The following is a 21,009-nucleotide window of genomic DNA, read 5'->3' on the forward strand; positions in this document are numbered from 1 at the left end:
AGTTCAAACCACAAACAACTTTGTCCAAAACAAGCTTTCAAAACATGGATTTGAAATCATAACAAGTCAGCACACAACACGGGAAACAAGCAAAACTACTATGGGGCTTCTGGAAGAAAACATAAAAGGACAGCTTTATGATACTGGGAAAGGGATGCTATCTTTAACAAGGTATAAAACATGCAAAACAGAAAGGAAAATAAGGATAACTGTCTACATTAAAATCTTCTGTAGGCCAAAAGACACCACATGCAAAGTATAAAGACAAGCCATAGACCAAGAGACAATATTTGCAACCCATACAACCAGGAAAAAAATCTGTGGAGTATCTTATTATGTCCAAAAGAAATAGACCAATAGAAAAATGGGCAAAAGATATGAACAGGCAATTCTCAAGGTACTAACAACAGCAACAACAACAAATCAGATGAACTTCACTTGTGATCATAACTGGAAAATGAGATCCCCTTGGGCATCCATGGGATGGACAAAAATTAAGATCTGACAATCCAAGTGTGTATGCAGGTTTAAGCAAATGAAAACTCCATTGCTGGTAAGGGTGTACAACCATCTAGGAAAAAACATGTGAAACCTTGTAAAGTTTGTAAACCTTCTAAAGAAGATGCACATGCCAGTGGTAGAGATATTCTCCTTCACATTCACAAGTGACAAATCCTGTATTCACTCTATGTAACAGGGGATAAGTAGAAACAATCGAATCACCCTTGTGTGGAAATAGTATAAACTAATTTATTCATCCAATGAAACACTATAAAGCAGTTAAAAAGAATGAAATAAATCTACATGCATTAGCATTGCTAAATCACAAAAATATAATGTAGGGTGAAAAAAGCAGGTTACAAAAGTATAGTATATATACTCTAATACCATTTATAGAAAATTTCAAAACAAAAAAATATATAATAGAAGTACAGAATCATGCTTGTATGTTTAAAACTTTGTAATTTAAAATAAAACAGAAACCACAATGAGATACCACTTCACACTCATTAAGATGGCTATTATTAAAAAACAAAACAAAACAAAACAAAGAACGTAACAAGTGTTGGTGAGGATGTGGAAAAATTGGAACCCCTGTGCATTACAGGTAGGAATGTAAAATAGTGCTGCCACAATAGAAAATGGTACCAGGGCGCCTGGGTGGCTCAGTCGGTTATCATCTGACTCTTGGTTTTGACTCAGGTCATGATCTCTGGGTTCATGGGTTTGAGTCCTGCATTGGGCTCTGCGTGGATGGTGAGGAGCCTGGTTGGGATTCTCTCTCCCTCTCTCTCTCTCTCTGCCCCTCTCATGCATGCATTCTCTCTCTCTTTCTCTCTCAAAATACAAAAGAAAGAAAATGGCACAGCAATTCCTCAAAAAATTAAACATAGAATTACCATATGATCCAGCAATTCTGCTTCTGGGTGTATACCCAGAATAATTGAAAGCAGGGACTCAAACTTATTTGTACACACCCATGTTCATGGCATAATTATTCACAACAGCCAACCCCAACGTGCATCTACAGATGAATAGATAAACGCAAAATGTGGCATAAACATACAATGGAATATTATACATCCTTAAAAAGGAATGAAATTCTGGCACATGTTACAACATGGGAGTAACCTTGAGGACATTATGCAGTGAAATAAGGTAGACACAAAAGGACAAATACTATGCAATTCCATTTATATAAGATACCTGGCCAAAGTCATAGAGACAGGAAGTAGGATGTTGATGGGGATGGAGATGGAGAGTTATTATTTATGGTACAGGGTTCGGTTGGGAAGGTGAAGTTCTGGGGATGAATGATAGTGATGGTTGCGCAACAGTGTGAATGTACATTATGCCACAGAACTGTCCGATTAAAGAGGATTAAAATGGCAAATGTTATGTTAGGTATATTTAACTTAAAAATAGAAATTGAAAAAAAGACTGGCTTGAAGCCAGCCCCTCTATCCAGAAGAGCCGCCAAGCCGCTCACCCGTCTGTAGCACGCAGCTGACGCGATACACCTGGACCGCCCCTCCCCGCCCCCACGCTCGGGTCTCTACCCCGCAGCCCCAAAGAGTTTCACGGCGCAGGCGCGGTGCTGGGGTGGGTGGGCAGGAGGGGGCGTGGCCTCACACTGCGCCTGTGCCGAATTCCAGCTGTAACTGTAGTGGGGAAATCATGTCCAGGTTGGGCTCCCCGGCCCGGCGGCAGTGGGGAGGCCCGCACTGCACACGCGCAGACCGAGCACTCGCGTCAAAAGACGAAGAGAACGCGCGCTCCCCACGTCCCGCGAGCCCGGCTGCCAGGCGTTCGTCTCTGCCGTGACTCCCGCCGGGCAGGGCTGGCGCGCCCACGTCTGAAGAGCGATGCCCCGGGAGATCATCACCCTGCAGCTGGGCCAGTGCGGCAACCAGAGTGAGCGAGCGAGCGCCGGGCCCTTCCAGTCTCCGGTTCTGCCCCTTCGGGTCCCACCCAAGTGCTTGGCATCCTCTAGTCCCCCTTTCCCTTCCATGAAACCCCTGCCCTATTGCGCATGATGAACAAGGCCCCGATGGAGAGCCGCGCCTGGGCTGTGACAGCTCCCAGACCAGGTGTCTTGGGCCCAGCCTCTGAGTGTGACAGCCTCTGAGCCTAACCCTGGGCTGCTGAGGCCTTATGACTATCAGACCCAGGCATCTCTCCTCATCCCCCAGTTGGGTTCGAGTTCTGGAAACAACTGTGTGCTGAGCATGGTATCAGCCCCGAGGGCATCGTGGAGGAGTTCGCCACCGAGGGCACTGACCGCAAGGACGTCTTTTTCTACCAGGTGCTCCCAGCGACTTTGCCAGCCATCCCCCCTCCCCCGCGCCCCCACAGTGGCCCCAGGGGGCCTGAGGGAAGGGCAGTGGCTTGGTACCAGGAAACCCTCTGGGCAAAGGAGTCAGGGCGGCTGGCTTGAGGAGGGAGGACAGGCAGGAGCCAGAGTTGGGAGGATGGAGGACTGGGCCTTAGCTGACTGGACCACCCTGCTGGTCTCCCCTTGACAGGCAGACGATGAGCACTACATCCCCAGGGCCGTGCTGCTGGACCTGGAGCCCCGGGTGATCCACTCCATCCTCAACTCCCCCTATGCCAAGCTCTACAACCCAGAGAACATCTACCTGTCAGAGCATGGAGGAGGGGCTGGCAACAACTGGGCCAGTGGATTCTCGCAGGTATCTGGGTGGCCATCCCAGAAACCCTTGATGTTCCCTCCCTAGGGCAAGGCAGGCTCAGGCAGCCTGGGGATTTGACCAGACCGGATAGACAATAAATAAGAGACAAAGGGATACCCTGACAAGAGGGAGAGCCAGGGAGAGGTGTATGCAAGCTGCAAATCATTTGAAAAGTAGCTTTTTTGGGTTGAGGGTCACAGCTGAGGCTCTGTTTGAGGGTGGCAGTAGTGTCCCAGGGGGTGTTCTTGGTGCTGAAAAGAGGTACTCCCCAGAACCTTCATCCTTACCCTCACTTCCATGTCTCTCTATACAGGGTGAGAAAATCCATGAAGACATTTTTGATATCATAGACCGAGAAGCAGATGGAAGTGACAGCTTAGAGGTGAGGTTCAGCCCCACTGAAGGAAAAGAAAAGGCTGATAAGTGCTGGGGAAAGGTCGGGAGGTAGTCCGAACAGGTGGTGTGATGGGGGCAATTCTATTGAAAACTAATTTTTGGAGCATCATATGTGAGATATTAAGGTAAATAAGGTACAGAGGCTCCTGGGTGGCTCAGTCGACTGACTTGATATCTGCTCAGGTTATGATCTCATGGTTCGTGAGATTGAGCCCCAAGTCAGGCTCTGCACTAACAGCTCAGAGCCTGCTTGGGATTCTCTCTCTCCCTCCCTCCCTCTCTCTCTCTCTCTCTCTCTCTCTCTCTCTCTGCCCTTCCTCTACTTGCTATCTCTCAAAATAAGTAAATTAAAAAAAAACATTTAAAAAGAAAGGTACAGGGGCACCTGGGTGGCTCAGTCATTGAGTGTCCTACTTCAGCTCAGGTCATGATCTCATGGTTCACGTGTTTGAAACCTGTGTCAGGCTCTGTGCTGACAGCTCAGAGCCAGGAGCCTGCTTCAGATCTCCCTCTCTCTCTGCCTCTCTCTCTCTCAAAAATAGATATTTAAAAACAAATTTTTTTAAAAAATTTTTTTAACGTTTTATTTATTTTTGAGACAGGGAGAGACAGAGCATGAACAGGGGAGGGTCAGAGAGAGGGAGACACAGAATCTGAAACAGGCTCCAGGCTCTGAGCTGTCAGCACAGAGCCCGATGCGGGGCTCGAACTCACTGACCGCGAGATCGTGACCCGAGCCGAAGTCGGCTGCTTAACCGACTGAGCCACCCAGGCGCCCCATAAAAACAAATTTTTTAAAGAAAGGTACAGTACTTGTCCTCAAAGAGATCCTAATGTGGATGGCATCAGCTCCTTAGGCATGAGTCTTCCTTCCCAAGGAGCCTCAGCCTGATGGACACAGAAGCAGCCTTGAGACAGGAGTATGTTGGGAGTGGGGAATGAGACAAGCCTAAAGCCTCTTCCCCAGATCCCTGGAGACTGCCTCTCCCCATGCAGGGCTTTGTGCTGTGTCATTCCATTGCTGGGGGGACCGGTTCTGGCCTGGGTTCCTACCTTCTGGAACGACTGAATGACAGGTAACCCTGTGTTTGGGGAGAGGGCATTAGCCCTGGTTCCCTGGGTAAGGTCTTTCCTTTTTGTCACTTTTTTCTCTTGGACTGAACGGCTTGGCACTATTGCTTTGAGTCACTGGTAGAAATAGAGCTTGGCCATCCAGGGAACATCTAGGAAACAGTAACTTCCAGGAGGGGGTTTGCCTAGGGAGAGGAGGGACCTACAGGGTTTGGTGGGTGTGATGCTTTAGGTTTATCCTTTTTGGCTCCTGGGCTCTAAACACTCAGTTCTGCCCTCACCCGCCTTTTGTACAAAAGCTTGGTGGCACTTGGAAAGGAATGACCCTATTATCTCTAGAGAAGACCAAGGTGGGCAGTGATGGGAGTCCTTCCAGTTCACTGTCACCTTCCCCTTTCCCTCTTCTTCACCCCCAGGTATCCCAAGAAGCTGGTGCAGACATACTCAGTGTTTCCCAACCAGGACGAGATGAGCGATGTGGTGGTCCAGCCCTACAACTCCCTGCTCACGCTCAAGAGGCTGACCCAGAACGCAGACTGTGTGGTGAGTGCCCGAGAAAGGAGTGGGGGGGTGGGAGTGCTTTGCTCCACCTCCTCAAACCAGTGGGACATGTACACCCTGCCCTTCCCAAGCCCCTGCCCAGAGAACAGAGGACCAAATAAAGCCATACCTGGTGGCCCAAATTATGAAATAAGGACTTGACCCCAAGTTGCTCTCAACAAAGTGAATACCCCTGACATGTGTCCCCATTTAGCCTATTTAATGCCTACTCATGCTTAAATTCTCAGCCCAAGGGGCACTTTCATAGTAAAACCTTCTCTGACCACGCATTCAAGGTCAAATTCCTTCGTGCATATTTCAGGCTGTAACTGTACTTTTCTGTAGACCTGGTGAAGGGGACAGACCGTGCCTGTTTTACCCTCCATGGTGTCTCCAGAACCAGACACAGTGGATGGCACATGGAGACAATTTGTTTACAGGATGGTAGAAAAGTGTCTTGTGATGCCCCAGGGACAGTATTTTCCTTTTTAAGTTAACGCACTTCCTGGTTTTTAGAATTTAGAGGGGGTAAAGCTAATAACTTATCTCTCTGCCCCCTTTCTCCTCAAAAAGGTGCCGTGACCCTCTTCTGTCCCCCCAGGTGGTACTGGACAACACAGCCCTGAACCGGATCGCCACAGACCGCCTGCACATCCAGAACCCATCCTTCTCCCAGATCAACCAGCTGGTGAGCCCCTGCTCCTGGACTGGAAACCCTCCTTACTGGAGTGCCATCTGGGGAAGGGAGGCCCTGCCCCAGGCCAAGGCCCATGACCCGGCACCCCCGTCCCCAGGTGTCCACCATCATGTCAGCCAGCACCACCACCCTGCGCTACCCTGGCTACATGAACAACGACCTCATCGGCCTCATCGCCTCGCTCATCCCCACTCCTCGACTCCACTTCCTCATGACCGGCTACACCCCGCTCACCACGGACCAGTCGGTAGGAGCAGCCCCAGCAGGCCCTGCCCTAGCCTTTCTGTCCCCCTGCTGCGCCCTCCAGGAGCCGCTCTTTGTAGCCCCAGAGGCTCTGTGCTCAGGGACAGGCACAGACTGTCCAGCTCCGTGCTGACTTGTTGTCCTCTTCCCTACACCCCTGGCTCCCTGTAGGGCCCGGGCTACGTGGGGTCTGCTGATGCTCCCGCACAGGGGCATGACCTTGCTGAGCTGAGGAGGGCTAAGATTCCTGGTCCTGCAGCCAAGGCTCAGTGTACACCTGAATCTCAAGATGCCTCCCAGAGACACCATCCTAGCCTGAGTCTGATGGGGGTCAGCCATTGGACCGTGCCCTGAGTGCTGGCCTGGTCCCCGTGGCCCGCTCTCCCCTCAGGTGGCCAGCGTGAGGAAGACCACAGTCCTGGATGTCATGAGGCGGCTGCTGCAGCCCAAGAACGTGATGGTGTCCACGGGCCGGGATCGCCAGACCAACCATTGCTACATCGCCATCCTCAACATCATCCAGGGGGAGGTGGACCCCACCCAGGTAGGTGAGGCCCCTTCGTGCCACCCCCGGAACCCACAGGGGTAGAGGAGAGGCTACCACCACCACTGTTGTGTCCACCCCTCCCCGCTAGGTCCACAAGAGTCTGCAGAGGATCCGGGAGCGGAAGTTGGCCAACTTCATCCCCTGGGGCCCTGCCAGCATCCAGGTGGCCCTGTCAAGGAAGTCTCCCTACCTGCCTTCGGCCCACCGGGTCAGTGGGCTCATGATGGCCAACCACACCAGCATCTCCTCGGTGAGCCTAATCTCCTGGTCTTCTTTGGCCATTCAGTTCCAGTAGACACCCTTATCATTCTCCCCCATTCCATTCCAGCCCCTTATCATGCACTGGTTCCCATCCTGGAGATTTCTATCTCTTTCAGCTCTTTGAAAGTTCCTGCCAGCAGTATGACAAGCTGCGGAAGCGGGAGGCCTTCCTGGAGCAGTTCCGCAAGGAGGACATCTTCAAGGAGAACTTTGATGAGCTGGACACGTCCAGGGAGGTTGTGCAGGAACTCATCGACGAGTACCATGCAGCCACACGGCCAGACTACATCTCCTGGGGCGCCCAGGAGCAGTGACTTCCTCCCCACCACTTCCCCTGGACAGTATGCATAGTCCCCATTGTGCCTGGTCCCTGTGACCCAGATTCTTGTCACCAAAAACCTTCCTAGGTTTATCTCCAGCCCAGGAGCTGGTCCTACTTCCACCCTTCTCTGACCTGACCCTTGATATTGCTCATTTAGCTTGAATAAAGCAATAAAGCTTTGTCGTGAATACAGTCAGAGCTTGGTTGTGGATATAGTCAGGGCTTGGTCTGTGAATATAGGGGATGACCCATGCTCCCTCCCAGTTCCCAGGTATGTGGCCTTTATCTTAGTCCACTTAGTCCAGGTCTTAGTGTGGTCACTATTTCCACTGGCATACCTTGTCTAGAACCAGGCTGCTTTACTAGAGTCAGCCCTACTCTCAAGATTACAGAGGTTTACTGAGGTCTGCTATGTCCTCAGTGCCTACGCTCCTGCCCCAGGGTGGATCAATATTGCCCCAGCTTCTTCCGCTAGCGAAGAGGCTGTGGGGGCTAGAGAAGGAGGGCCTGCAGCATTCTGAGCAGGTCAGGAAAGCCAGAACTCTAGATTCCCAGTGCCCAAGGCTATCAGATCCTCAGGAACGCAACCCGATTCAAACTAACTTGATAAAGCAGGAACAGAAGTCAGGAGTAGGACTGAGCCCATCCTGATAAGGTATTATCTGTGCCAGAGAAGTTCTTGGGTCTGATCCTGCCCCAGGCTTCTCTCCATTCCAGGCCCAAAGCAGTAGGCACACAAAAGATGGACCCAACTAGGGCCCAGAAGCTGGACACCAGGGTAGGAACTGGGTAGTGCCAGTCCTGATGACTCACTGCCTTCCGGCCTTAGAGACGCCAGGAGGCCACCCCTATGCCACTCAATGGAGAAGCAAGGGTGAGTAATTGCCAGCCTCCAAAACTGCCCTCTTGCCTGCCCCACCCACCACCCTGTGGCAGCATGCTGGCTAAGAGGAGGTTAAATCCAGAAGGTCAAGGAGGGTGGAGCCCTGTGGTGTCCAGACTCCCTTCAGTGCTGGTAAAAGCCCACAGTGTGGGCGTCCCCAGAGGTGGAGCTCTGAGCTCTGGGGACTCTAACTTGTCCCACTGACAACACTCCCACAGGAAGGGTTTGTGTAAATAAGGATTTTTTTTTTTCTTTTTGCTTCTCTTCTACAAATAAATTAAGAAACAAACTAGAAAATTGTCTGCACCCATTGCAGCCCTTGGGTGTGGTGTGTGCCCTGTCCCTGCAGGGCCAAAAGGGTCCACGGTTCCCTCAAATCTCAGAGCAGTCCAGGTCCAGGCTGGAGGCAGAAGGGAGGTCGTGACCTCTTGGCAGGCTCAGTCCTGCAGCTGCCCCAAACAGCCAGACTGTCCCTGGGGCTCGTCCAGGCCCGGGTGCTGGCTGGGAGGGGAGGTGTCTGGCAGGTCTTGGCATGGAGGAGAAGGGCTGCGGCAGGGCCTCTCGGGGGAGGGACTGGGCAAATAGGCATTCACCAGCTGCATGATCTCTTCCACCTAAGAGAAGGCAGAGGTCAGAGTGCAGTAGGGGCCACTGGGTTCTCCTTTGTCTCATCCTCCACCCAGGCTCCTTACCAGGGCCTTACTAGAGCTGCCCCCTACGACCTTTCCTTCCTCATCACCGCTCTCTCCCTCACTCACTATGTGCCAGTCACACTGGTGTCTTTCTGCTTCTCAAAGATGCTAAGTGGATTGTCATCTCAAGGCCTTTACACTTGGAATATCTTCTACCTGGAATGCTGTTCCCCCAGGTCTTCCTGTGGCTAGCTTAAAGGTCACTTTGAGTATCCTTTCCTGACTGTCCTACCTAATGCTATGACCCCCCTCCAGTCACTTCCTGTCACACTACCCTTCCCTTGGTAGCGTTTATCACTTTCTTATATGGTTTTTGATTCCTTGTTCAGTGTCTGACACTCCTGCTCTAATTAATATCAGCTCCTTGAGCCTCTCTTTGATCACAGGTGGATCCCCGGTGCCTAGAACTGTATCTGCCCCATGCTCAGTGTTTAATAAAATGTTTCTTGACATCCTTTCCGTTCCTTCCACCTTCCACACCCTCTTTCTACTCACCTGGGGACTCTGCAGGAGGAGCTGGCTCTCTCCCACCCTCAGTGCCAGGGTGTGGGGGCCCATCAGTTGGCAGGCGGCCACATGGCCATAGCTGACACAGTGGATGGGCTCTGTCTCACCTGGCCGGGAGAGGGACATGGCCTTGGCTCCCAAGCCCAGGCATAGCTTCTGTGGAGTGCCCCCACCAGGCTCCTATGGACCGACAGGCAGAGTCAGGGTGGAAGGAGGGAACCCTGCAGCATTAATTTTGGTGGGGGGAGATGGCTGTGAGCAGGGAGTTTCCCAGTCCCCTCTATGATCCACATTGCATGGAGGGGCTTAAGGCTCTGGAGAGGTGAGAACCCAAGGGCCAGGGAGTGACTCCTGGGATTTGGGAGGGGCAGCTGTGCTGGGTGTCAGGAGTGACTTGACCCACAGTGGGGCTTGTGGCTCTGGGGCAAAGGTGTAGGGCTTGGGCCGCCAGAGTCCCCTCTCCCTTCTCCCCCTCACCGTGCTCAGCTCCAGAACGTCATACCGAGCAGCGCCGAACCCTGGACACTGCGCCGCCAGAGCCAGGTAGGCAGCCATGGCCTCAGCTCGGCCCATGCCCCGTAGCCGCTTCCAGCCGCCCAGCACAGCGGCCGCCGTGCCGGCGCCACTTCCTCCCTCGCGGGCCACGCTTCCCGCCGTGCTGCCGGCCCCGCCGCCGCGCCGGGTCCTCTCCGCCCGCCTCTTGGCCAGGCCCGGACTCCAGATTGCCCCGGCCAGCAGGGCGGCGGAGGGAGGAGGCCTGGGGACTGGGCGGGGAGGGTCTTCACGTGGCGGGGCGGGGGGCGGCAGCAGGCGGTCCAGGGGCGGCAGGGGCTCCCTGGGGGAGAAGTCTCGGTGCAGGCTCTGCAGACGCAGCGCCGCCAGGGCGCGCAGCGTGTCTTCGGGCGGGGGCGGCCGGCCGCGGAGCAGCAGAGCGTGAGCCTAAGAGGAGGCAGTGGGTGTCAACGTGGCAGCGGCGGCGAAGTCACCTCGGGGTGCAAAATCCGAGGTCTGGGTTCAAGTAAAGCCTCCCGCGAGGTTGCCATAAGTATGAAATGAGACGGCCCAGAAAGGGAGGGGTTCAGGCCCGCGAGTCTTGGGGGGGGGGCGTGAACGCTGGAGAGCCTCACCTGCTCAAAGAGGAAAGGCAGTTCGTGACCGTCTGGGGACAGCCCCTCTGGGTGCAGAGGCCCGTGAAGACGCAGGCATAGTCTCCAACCAGAGTCCGTCGAATCATCCAGCCCGGCTTCCTCCGCTGCCAAACTAAAGAAGAGATAAGGACTCGGTGCGAGGCAGAAGCGAGACTCGCCTAGGCGCTGGCCGGAGGCGGGACCAAACGGGGGGGGGCGGAGCCAGAAGTTTGGGACGCCTTGAAGCCAAACAGCAAACTGCCCGAGGGCAGGCTCCATGTGTGAACCAGCAAACGTTACCGTGCAGGGCAAATGGCCAGGGCTTCATAAAAGTTTGCTCAGGGATTGACCAGAGCTGAGAGGCTGATGGGTTAACGGAGAGCGGGGCTGGGGCTGGACATTTACTTCTCAAACCTGGTGAGCACGTCGGCCACGAGAGTGCTCCCAGCCAGGGCTCGCTCCTGGGCCCCTCGCTGCTCATACAGCGCGAATGCGTTCCGGCTACGGGCCAAGCCCAGCCGTCCCACGAGCTCTCGAGCAACCTGGATGGGAGAAGGCATGAGGGGAAGGTCAGACCGCGCAGGGGTCTTGCCATCTGGAGGGTTCTTTCAGCTCTCTCAGTCCCTCCATACACATCCCTGACTCAAATGATGAATCTCAGGCTTGGGCAAACCTAGGGCCCGGGAACCAGGAGAGCCAGGCATGGGAAGCTGGGGTGGGGGGAGGCAGGGGGGGGCGGGAAGGGTTGTGGTTTCAGGGGTCTTTTCTGGCCTTACCTCCCCCGCTGTGGTGTGAGAGTCTATGGCCACAGGGCAGGCACCAGCCCCCGGACAGTGCACGGTGCACAACAGCTCCTGTCGTCGGCTCAACGCTGAAATCTCTGCCAGAGAAGGCACCAGCTCCCGGCCGCGCGTCCGGCCCAGCGCTTTCCGGATGAAGCGCGCATATTCCGCCAGTTCTGTGTCTGGGAGCGCCTGCTCGGTCCTGGGGTAGGGAAAACCCGAGGATCGGTGCTCGGAGAGCTTACCTTCTCCCCCTTCCTTTCGCCCTCTTATTTTATCGTTTCTTTCATCTAATCGGTTCCCTTCCTTCCAACTCTAAGTTCCTTGAAGGCAGCAACCCTCTCTCTTCTGGATCTACCCTTGGCGCACCACGTGGATCTGAATTACTTTCTAAGGCCCTGACAGCTTGCTCCTCACTGCCCCCTCCCACTTCCCAAAGTCTCCACGATCCTCCTTCCTCCTTCGGGTTGGAATCCAAAATCCAGCCTCATTCCGCTTTGCAACTGGCTGCGTCAGCCCCGAGGAAAAGCAGCCTTTAGTAATTCCTCTGCCCAAAGGGGGCGCCTTTTGTAATTCCTCCCACAGAAAGTGGGATCAGATCTTTAATTCCCACAGAGACGGTGTACATATTAGCAGCGGTCAAGTCTCTTCCCTTCGCTGGGCCTAAATTCTCCCTCCACCAAACAATTTGGCAAGGCCTGTCATTCTCTCCCAGCCCTGTCAGCTCCCTTGCCTTGGCCTTACCCCACCCCTCCCCTCTCACCTTTCCAGATGCCCCAGGAGGTGCCCCCTCACAGCTCCCCCAGGCCGGAAGGTGCAGCTCATGCAGGTGAGGAGCTGCCAGTACCGAAGGGCTGCGGGGTCTTGGGTAGCTGGGGGCCCAGGGGGGCCTGCGGGGCCCGAGGTCTGCTTAGCCAGCTGCAGGAAGAGCTCGTCGCGGAGCGCAGGCAGGTCCCGGCAGGTTTGGAGCACACCCTGCATCAGGGGCCCGGGGCGCCGCGCCCCCTCCAGTGCCTGCAGCGCCAGGAACAGCCGCACCGCCTCCTCGCGCAAGGGTGCGTAGCCCGGACCTGTGGGAGGGTGGGGGTGGAGGGACGGTTTGGAGAGGGGACACAGAGCTGGGCCCTGGAAGGAAGGCATGGACCAGGGAAAGGTCAGAGGGAATATAAGGGGACAGGGGATGGCAAGGAGGGGAGAGTTCGAACGACAGGAAGAGTGAAGGGAAAGCAATGGTCCCCACAGAGCCAAGCTCTCAACCCCTACCTCCCAGGCATCTCCACCTCGGGATCCACTGAGGCTGCTCTCTGAGTTTGTGAGCTACAGGGGTTGACTAAAAGAAATAGGCTCAAACCCCAGATTCTGCAATTGGGCACTAAGAGCCATCACCATGAACTAGAAAACAGGCTGGACTGGGAGTCCTGAAACAAGGGTTTGTCTCCCAGCCCTCCTTAATCTTCTAGCTTTAGGGCCTGACTAGTCACTGTTCCTTTTGGGGAAGAGGTGTAGCTGAATGAGGCCAGCACATTGTCCCAAAGTTCTGGCCTGTCCAGCAGTTGTAAAGGCGGTATGACTTGGTCTTAAGAGTATACTGAAAAATAGGACAGAGAGTGTAAAAACTCATGAAGGAATATCAGTAGGCAGAATGAGACCCACAGGGAAGGTGGTCAAAGGGAGCCTCTTTTCCTGTGCTGGCTTCCCTCTCCTCCACCTTGGGTATCAGTTTGGTCAGCTTCTATTTTCACCTTCATCCTTGGAAAAGTGAGGGGCTAGGTTTGCTTTGGACTTCTAAGTCCCCGTCAAGTGAGGCATTCAGATTCCCCATCCAAGGGACTTGGGCCATGGCACCACTCACCTGGGGCGCTGACACCGTAGGGCAGGGGCAGGAGTGGAGCGTACAAGGCCCCACTGGTGTGCCTCAGAATTGGGTTCCGTCGGTAAATAAGGGCCACAGCTTCCGGATCCCCGCAACTCTCCTAGAAGTTAAGGAGTCACAGGGATGGGAAAGGGGGCTCTCCATGAACTCAGACAGCTTCTGGATTCACCACCCTCCTCTTTCTCGACGAAGTCCCTTCTTTCACACCTGAATGTCCCTAAGCAGCAGCTGGGTAGGGGTCTCCAGTGGTGCCTTGGAGGCGATCACTTCTCGCAACGCCACCCCCCAGCGCTCCGCCTCAGCCTGGCGCGGGGAGCAGAGCCGGATGCTGTGCTTCCGGCCAGACACGGTCACTGACCACAGACCTGGGGAAAAAGAGCCCGCGGAGGGCGATTAGGGCCGGCGGGGCTGCTGCCCAGGGAGGTACAAGAGTCCCCACGAAGTCTCACCGGTCTCTTTGGGTCGGCGCTCCGGGCCGGTCACCGAACACAAGCTGGTGAGCACGAGGCTCCCGAGGCGCCGCGCCCCCTTCCCGCTGCTGCTGAACTGATCCAGGGAGTCCCTGGTGAGCACGAACCAGGCCCGGCGCGGGGGCAACCAGGGCCGCGCCCCTCCTCCGCGGGGCTCTCGGTACAGCCAACCTGGAGGGCAGAAGAGGGAAGGAAAGGAGGTGAGTAGGAGAAGACACTATCCCCTGGAGGGTTGGGATTGGGGCTTCCAGAGTGCATGAGGTGGGTCCCCACCTTTCACCACGACGTCCGGGTCCTCCTCCGGCGGCCCCTTCTCTGGGATGAGACTTCGCGTCTCCTCCCAGCTCTGCAGCCTGGGCCAGAGGGGAGGGAGGGTTGGGCGAGGCTGTCGGTCCTGCACCCCGCCTCCAGGGGGCTCCTCAGTCGGGGCTCCCCAGACTGCAAGCGCCGGGACACCCCTCCCCCAGGCTGTGGGAACTGCTGGGCCGTTCTGACCTCGCACCAGAAATAGCCCAGACCCCCCCCTTTCTCCCCGCGCCCCCAGTCGGACCGCCCCCCCGGGACCCCGGCCAAACCACAGCGTCCGGCGTAAGGCCTCTCCCTTATTGCACAACTGCGGGAGGGCAGACTGCGAGGATTGGGGTCCCGGGAACGGGCTGGGGTCTCCAGACCACGAGACTCAGGGCCGAGCTCACCTGTCAGAGGCTGGCCCGCTCCTCACCGGCTGAGTCAGCGTCACGTCCAAGGGGCCCTGGGGAAACAGGCGGGGGCAGCCCTCAGGATCAGAGCCGTCATCGCAGGATGCCGGTGGCTTCTGCCCCCAGGACAGCGCTGCTCAGGGAATTGAGGAATCAAGGAGTAGGGTCATGACTGTGAGGGAGTGAGTAGAAGCTGAAGGTCGCCCCTTCTTCCAGTCTGTACAGAACTGCCCGAGCTAAGAAGCGAAGCCTCCCGCCTTGTCTCCGTTTCCCTTTGAAGACTTAAATCAGGGCGGGATACAGTGGAAAGAACACTGTGCAGGGAGTGGGGAGACCTGGGTTCTAGTAACAGCCTGACCACTAACTCGAATCACTAACTGGCTGTGGAACCTTCACAAGTCGGCAGAGCCTTTGGGCCTTGGCTTCCCCATCTTTGAAAAGAGAGAGGTGGGTGAAGTTTCTTCTTGCTGGAAGTCACCCCCTCCTCCTCATTTTCCCTTCATTGGCTGGCAGGCAGGCAGGTGGTGGGCACAGAAGTGGATGAAGGGAAGAAGGACTTTTTCAGTATAGGGCTTTCTCCAAGAACTACTTTTGCCCTTCCATAGACACCCCTCAGACTCAATGGTAAGCAGACCCTCCCCCTTTGCTGGGGCTCAGGAAGGGCAGGCTGGAAAATGGCACAGGCTCTCCGGGGGAGATGCAGCTCAGGATTTTGCCCTTCTCCCCCTTGTCCTGGAACTTCAACTGTAGACTGGGGTCTGAGAGAGGCCAAAATCCGTCCAGGAGCCAGGTCAGGCAGGAACGGTGCCATCGTCCCTTTGCTCCCACACTGCTAAAGCCAGGAGGGGGAGGTGGAGGAGGCAGGGACACCTGTCCCCAAGCTCAGTGGAGGGGGGTGGAGGTGGAGCATGAGGGAGGCAATGGTGTGGTTCATACTGCCGACCCTGTCCAGGCTGGAAGCTTGGGGACGCCTGGGTCCTGTGCCTTCCTGAGTGACAGATCAACCTATTTTCTGGAGGGTCTAAAAGGAGTTCTTAGCCACACCACCACGGGGGCAGGTGCTGACCACTCTCTTAGACCAACTCCCCTAATCGCCGTCCCCTGCTTCCCTCCCTCCACCCCCCTCTATATTTATCCGCCCTCCGCCTCCGCCAGGTGCTGGCGCCGGCCCCAGCGGCGCAGCCCGCCCCACCCGGGCACCGAGCCACCGGGCCTGCTGGGGACCCCTGAGTGGGGGATGGGAGCCTGACCCAGACCATAGCACACGGGAGTCTGGTTGCCGGTGTGCAGGGGAATCGGGGAGGGGACGTCATGAATTGGAGGTCTTCCAGACCAACGAGCCTCAGTTTCCCCACGGGGAGATTCCACAAAACCGGGGAGCCGTGTCCCTCACCATCCCCTCCGAAATTCCCCAGGAGCCTCACCAGGGAGGGCCGAGAGTTCTGTCTTGAGTGGCAGGGTAATGACGATGGGTCCTCGAAGAGCGGTCGCCCCCAGCTCCCTGTCCGTGGGGTCCCTGCCACGGCCCCCAATCTGAGGATGCCTTCTCCCCCTCTCCCACGTCCCCGCGGCGGGAGCTCCGGCATCTGGCCCCAGCACTCAGCGCTCACAAACTGGGAGCGGAGCGGACCCAGGCGTCCGAGCCGCCCAGCCGGCCTCGCCACATTCCTCGGCGCTGGCGGAGGCGGAAGGAGACGGGATGGGACGCGGGCCCGGCGGGGAAGGGAGAGGCAGGGCCAGGTCGGGCCACGCGTGACGCCTCCCCTGCCTCAGGGCCCCTAGCAGGTGGACAGCGCCCAGCATGAGGCTCGAGGCCCACAGGCACATCCCCAGTAGGACTGTTCCTTGAGCTCGGGGGGGGGGGGGGGGGGCTCCTGGCCCCCAGGCAAAAACCTCTCCCATGTCCCCGGTCCGCCAAGAGCACGCCGTTTGGCTGGAGTCTGGAGCAGGATCAGACGTGACGGCTGGTTTTGGTGAGAGGGATTGAGACAAGACTCCAAACCCCCCGGGACTTACCCTCCCGCCGCCCGCTGGACTCGGGGTCCGCAGCTCAAAGGTCTCCTCGTCCTCGTCCTCGTCCCCGTCCCCGCTAAGCTCGCCGTCCCCGTAGTCCCGGTGCAGAAGAGTAAAGCCTCGACGGCAGCAGAGGAGCCACCACAATCCCCCGGGGAGAGGCATCCGGGCGAGCAGCCGGGGGATGGGGGCTCGGGCAGCCGGGCCGAGCTGCAGGGGGTCGGAGAAACTGGCGGGGCTCCGACCCGAGCGAGGGAATGATGCAGCGGGAGGAGGGGAAGAGAGAAGGGGACAAGGAGGAGGCAGTGTCAGACGCTGGGGTGCAAGGGGTCTCTTGCTAGCGCCTGCGGGGTCTCGGTGTCTGCGCCCCCAGAGGGGGAGGGGGAAAGCGTCCAGGGCTGGTGGGGGAGCAGTGTCCGGAGCTGGGAAGTAGTGTCCGTTGTAGTGTCCAGCCCTGTGGGGGGCAGTGTCCGGTGCAGTGTCCGAGGTGGGCAGTTGTCCAAGCTCCAGGGAGGGTCGTGTCCGGTAGAGTGTCCGGTGGCCGGGGCCCGGGCCGCGCGCGCTGCGCTCCCTGCAGCCCCGGGACTGGCGCGCTAGGGGCGCGAGCACAGCTCTGGGACCCCGCCTCCCCAACCCCCTCCCCTCCGACGGCCCCCACCTTTCCCTCTTCTTTCTCTCCTCCCTTCTTTACAGGGCAGGGTGCAGTTTTCGTCACAGCCTCCCCTGACCAATCCCTGTGCCTGGCGCCGGGCGCGGCCACCAATCAGACCACTGAAACCGCGGCGGGTTGCATCATGTGCCCCTGGCTTGGTGACAGCGGGGAGGAGCAGAGGAATAAGGAGGGAGGGGGCTGTGCGATGTTAGCCACGCCCCTGTCTCTGAGGTCGGACTCGGAGTGCTAGTGATGTCACGGAAGCCCGCCTTCATGCCCGTTTTAACTCTTGGCTCACCAACCAAGAGATTAAAAACCCTCTCGAGGAGCTTTATAGAAGGAAGGGCATAGGGCATGAAGGAAGGTCCCGACTGCTGCCCTCTGAAACCCTGTCTTGTCTCAGGGTCCCTGAGAAAGGAACGAGACTTAGCTACCTGCGCCAGGCTCAGCTCTAGACGCAGCTAGCTCTCCGCCCCTGGATAGAGTAGTCCAATTCCTTGATGTGAGTCGCTTTAAAAATTAAGGTGACTCGGGAATTAAGAGACTCGGGAAAGTGAAGACCTAGGTCGGAAATGAAATCTAATTTAGAGCGCACAACTCACTGAACTCCAGTGGGGAGAGTGACTTAAGATTCAAGGGAATTCTGTGGTCTTCGAAAAGTGGAGGCCTCTTGGGGTGAATAGCCTGGAGTTCTATGTCGGAAGGGGTTAAGCCAGGCGCTAAACGGCCGGGGCGGGGCGGGGCCGCGAACGGGGCGGGGCCAGGGCGACCGCGGGCGCGCGCGTGCGTTGCTGACTCAGCGGCGATTCCCGCGGTCTCCGGTGGAGGGTTCCAGGTTGGCCCCCAGCGACTGTCTTGTGGGACCTTCGGAAGATCGGCGCCATCTCTGGGCCTTCCCTGGATCCTGGCCCCTAGTGGAGGTGGCTCTTGGTCTCAGCCGCCGGAGGCTCTAGGAAGGAAGGCTAGCCTGAGCTGGGCGGGGCGGGACAGGGCGGGGACGTCAGGCCAGCGCCTCCCTTGAGACCTCCCTGCCACACCCGCCCTTCTTGCCCGGGGTCCCCAGACTCCTGGCTGGAGTGGTAGGGGCAGCTTTGCTGACCGGATATTAAACTGCGAGCCTTGTCGCACGTGAACACCATCCTGCCTATCGTGCTTGTGTAAAACAAAGACCAGGAATCAATGCGACCGTCTCTAGAGGCTATCTATCCCCGTCTTGTCCTCACCCCGGATGACAGTGACCAGCACTGAGATTTCCTAGGGATGGAGACATTCAAACCATATACTCGCTTCCCTGTCTAGATCCCGGGTCTTTGCAGGAAAGTTCTTTCCGATGTCTAACCTCTCTCTTTCCGGCACGCTCAGTGCATTTCCTCTGACCCCGTCCCCAGGGAAGATGGAGAATGGCAGTCACCCCCACCCCCACCACACCCATGATAACGACTCTGGAAATTTTCAATTTGGAATTCTCTCCTTGGTTTTTCTCCAAGGTGAAAAACTCCGGCTCAACTTTTTAAATAACCTTTTTCTTTCCGCCACAGAACTTTAGAAGGGACTGTAAAGTGGTAATCTAATCCAAAAGCCCACCCAAAACGGAACTCTCCTGCCCATTGTCCCTACCCCCACACCAGGCACAGGCACACACAGTCCCCAACAGCCTTAGCCTGAACATTCCAGAGGCCAGGAACCCGGTACTTCATAAGGCAGCCATTGCTGGATAGCACTGTGGTTGTTAGAAAGCTCGTCCTTATGCTACTTTAAGAGGAACCCCAGCCCCTCGTTGCCTGGCAGCTTTCCCACCTCACCTCTTGTTCACAGAGACCTGGTGAAGGTGGAGGGAGTGTCAGTGCCTAGAGCTTCAGCAGGCTCAGCAGCCCTGCACCCCCACCCAGATTCTCAGCGCCTTCCACTCAGAGCCAAGCGCACTGAGGGGGAGGGGGAACCCACCGGTTCTGCCCTGCTACAAATCACTTCCAAGTCGGTGACTCAAAAATAGTAACAGTTGTTGGGTTGTATCTCATTTCCATGTTATCAATTTAATGTGGCAAAGTACAGAAGCAATTCCTTTAGGTCCCTACCTCCTTCTCAGGGTCTCCCCACCTACTCCCCTTTCCCACTACCCTCCCTGGAATCATTTCCTCAGCCCGCCCTCTCCCCTTGATTCGCAGCCCTAGTAGTCCCAGGAGGAGACACTGTGGGTCTCAGTGGGAGCCGAACAGGAAGAGAGGCGGGGCCGGCGGGGGCAGCGGCCCCGGGGGCGAGGCCCTGGGCTGCAGCTCCCACCCCGCAGCAGCCTCCGCAGGTCCTGGCGGAATCGCAGGCCCAAAAAGGCGTAGAGTACGGGGTTGAGGCCGCAGCGGGCCAGGGCCAACCCTCCGGTCACGAGCAGTGCCAGATCCTTGCGCTTGCTGGCAGGGCAGCTCCGCTCGCGGGCAGCCAGTAGGTCGGCCGTATCCAGTAGCAGGGCGAGACTGTAGGGCAGCTGCAGGACCACGAAGGCCGCCACCAGGGCCACCACGACGCGCAGCGCACGCCGGCGCTCGGGCCCCCTGGCGGCCAGCAGCGTGCGGCCCAGGAGCGCATAGCAGGCGGCCATGACGCCCAGCGGCAGCGCGAAGCCCAGGACCACCTGCGCCACGGCGCTTGCCCCCTTCACCGTCTGCGCGAGGCCCTCGGGAAAGATGAGACGGCAGCGCCGCTGGCCTTCCCGCTGCCCATCCTGGCTGAAAAGGAGAGCAGGCAGCGCGAGAAGCAGCGACAGCAGCCATACGATGGCTGAGACCACGTGTGCGCGGCCTGGCGCAGAGGGCCTCGGTCCAGCGGGGAGGGCCCGCGCGATGGCCACATAGCGGTCGGCGCTGATACAGGCCAGGAAGAGGAAGCCAGCGTGGAAGGAGGCCGAGTAGAGGCCCGAGATGGCGCGGCAGGTGGCACTTCCCAGACTCCAGCCCTGCAGAGCCCCCGCTGCGGCGAACGGCAGGGTTAGGGCCAGCAGAAGGTCGGCCAGGGCCAGCTGGAGCAGGTGGGCAGAAGTGGGCGAACGGACAGCACGTCGGGCTGCCAGGTGGGTGGCCAGGACCAGGCCATTGCCGGCCAGACCCAGTGCAGCCACTGCCAGGGAGACACTGGGTTGGAAGGCCCGACTGAAGGCCTGGACATCCGCCTTGTAGCAGAGTTCTGGCAATGGCTCAGCCGAGTATGCCTCCTCATCATACCCAGAGTAGGGGCTCCAGGAGACCTGGGGAGGTCAAAATGAGAGGAGAGACCTTATGAGACACCTCCCACACACCTCCCCTTCCCACACATACCTTCCAAGCTGGGAGCTTCTGTGTGACCGTTGTGCAGAGGGAGAAGATACAAACTCTTCTCCAAACTCTTCCTAGCACACCCTCCCAACAGGTCTTGGCTTCCACTGCACCCCTCCTGCCTCTGCATCCAGCTTCCTGGCTGACCTTGACCTGTCTGTATCTCAGTTGCCTAATATGTAGTGTTGAGATTAGAAACCCTGACCAGCCCAAGCGGCAGAGTTGTTTGAAATAAGGAAGAGGTCATGGATGTGAAGCACCTGGGCTCTCCATGAGCCAAGGTTTCTGTCACTAATAGATCTTGGGGATTCAGTTCTGTTTGCAGCGCCCTCTCCTGGAGGAACACCCACATTCAGGCTTTGCCTCAGGGCTGGTCCCTGGACTCCAGGCATGGTGTGGAGAGGGTTTCTAATGTCTTTTTTCCTTTCTCCCCTCCCTGCCCCATCTCTACCTCCAGTACAGGTACACTGAACGACTCATGGCAAGGCGGGGGGTCTCAAGGGTTGGGCCTCAGGTTTTCTGGTCTCGGTTGCAACCTGGGACCTCTAGGTTCAGCTCACTATTCCCCTCAGTCCAGTCTCAAACCCCAACCCCAGCCTCACATCACCAGCCCCATCTATCTGGAAGGTCCTGATCCCAGATGGCTCCAGGCATCCTGGATGGGTCATAGCATGGCAGAAGCTTGTTACCAAGTGGGGAATCCCATCCCTTATCCTCCCTCTCTATAACCCTTCCTCCC

General features: G+C 57.1%; 3 protein-coding genes across 5 annotated transcripts; 1 reads left to right on the plus strand and 2 right to left on the minus strand.

Moving 5' to 3' along the window:
* The first annotated feature begins 2,167 nt into the window (after positions 1-2,167).
* LOC125926579 (tubulin gamma-2 chain) lies at positions 2,168-7,464 on the plus strand. Its single transcript, XM_049636131.1, has 11 exons — positions 2,168-2,415; positions 2,694-2,806; positions 3,027-3,194; positions 3,508-3,576; positions 4,587-4,666; positions 5,078-5,204; positions 5,803-5,889; positions 5,996-6,145; positions 6,533-6,685; positions 6,777-6,938; positions 7,066-7,464. The coding sequence occupies exons 1-11, from the start codon at positions 2,367-2,369 to the stop codon at positions 7,261-7,263; spliced, it is 1,356 nt and encodes a 451-aa protein (XP_049492088.1). The 5' UTR covers positions 2,168-2,366; the 3' UTR covers positions 7,264-7,464.
* A 920-nt stretch (positions 7,465-8,384) lies between these two features.
* On the minus strand, positions 8,385-16,941 carry PLEKHH3 (pleckstrin homology, MyTH4 and FERM domain containing H3). Of its 3 annotated transcripts, none has more exons than XM_049636125.1 (13): positions 16,320-16,941; positions 14,301-14,356; positions 13,879-13,958; positions 13,585-13,776; positions 13,343-13,500; positions 13,115-13,235; positions 12,026-12,332; positions 11,257-11,464; positions 10,895-11,022; positions 10,481-10,613; positions 9,831-10,292; positions 9,342-9,533; positions 8,385-8,768 (listed from the first exon to the last, which is right to left on the minus strand). In XM_049636125.1, the coding sequence occupies exons 1-13, from the start codon at positions 16,479-16,481 to the stop codon at positions 8,592-8,594; spliced, it is 2,376 nt and encodes a 791-aa protein (XP_049492082.1). In that variant the 5' UTR covers positions 16,482-16,941; the 3' UTR covers positions 8,385-8,591. The 3 variants fall into 3 exon arrangements, 2 of the variants coding, with proteins under 2 accessions (XP_049492082.1, XP_049492081.1); XM_049636124.1 differs by having other exon boundaries at positions 10,886-11,022; XR_007459117.1 differs by having other exon boundaries at positions 8,673-8,768; positions 9,856-10,292; positions 10,886-11,022.
* Positions 16,942-17,392: 451 nt separating this feature from the next.
* On the minus strand, positions 17,393-20,662 carry CCR10 (C-C motif chemokine receptor 10). Its single transcript, XM_049638180.1, has 3 exons — positions 20,621-20,662; positions 18,771-20,203; positions 17,393-17,917 (listed from the first exon to the last, which is right to left on the minus strand). The coding sequence occupies exons 1-2, from the start codon at positions 20,660-20,662 to the stop codon at positions 19,136-19,138; spliced, it is 1,110 nt and encodes a 369-aa protein (XP_049494137.1). The 3' UTR covers positions 17,393-17,917; positions 18,771-19,135.
* Between the last annotated feature and the right edge of the window lie 347 nt (positions 20,663-21,009).

This window comes from Panthera uncia, chromosome E1 (genome assembly GCF_023721935.1).
Source record: "Panthera uncia isolate 11264 chromosome E1, Puncia_PCG_1.0, whole genome shotgun sequence".
Taxonomy (NCBI): domain Eukaryota; kingdom Metazoa; phylum Chordata; class Mammalia; order Carnivora; family Felidae; genus Panthera; species Panthera uncia.

Excerpts from the sequence above, each read along its gene's own strand:
- LOC125926579 (XM_049636131.1), top strand. The coding sequence starts at position 2,367 with ATGCCCCGGGAGATCATCACCCTGCAGCTGGGCCAGTGCGGCAACCAG. Across the intron at positions 3,195-3,507 it reads GGGCCAGTGGATTCTCGCAG|GGTGAGAAAATCCATGAAGA; the intron begins GTATCTGGGTGG and ends CTCTCTATACAG. Across the intron at positions 5,890-5,995 it reads TCTCCCAGATCAACCAGCTG|GTGTCCACCATCATGTCAGC; the intron begins GTGAGCCCCTGC and ends CCCCGTCCCCAG.
- PLEKHH3 (XM_049636124.1), bottom strand. The coding sequence starts at position 16,481 with ATGCCTCTCCCCGGGGGATTGTGGTGGCTCCTCTGCTGCCGTCGAGGC. Across the intron at positions 13,236-13,342 it reads TGCTGCTTAGGGACATTCAG|GAGAGTTGCGGGGATCCGGA; the intron begins GTGTGAAAGAAG and ends CTTAACTTCTAG. Across the intron at positions 12,333-13,114 it reads CTACGGTGTCAGCGCCCCAG|GTCCGGGCTACGCACCCTTG; the intron begins GTGAGTGGTGCC and ends ACCCTCCCACAG.
- CCR10 (XM_049638180.1), bottom strand. The coding sequence starts at position 20,662 with ATGCCTGGAGTCCAGGGACCAGCCCTGAGGCAAAGCCTGAAT. Across the intron at positions 20,204-20,620 it reads CCCTGAGGCAAAGCCTGAAT|GTCTCCTGGAGCCCCTACTC; the intron begins GTGGGTGTTCCT and ends TGACCTCCCCAG.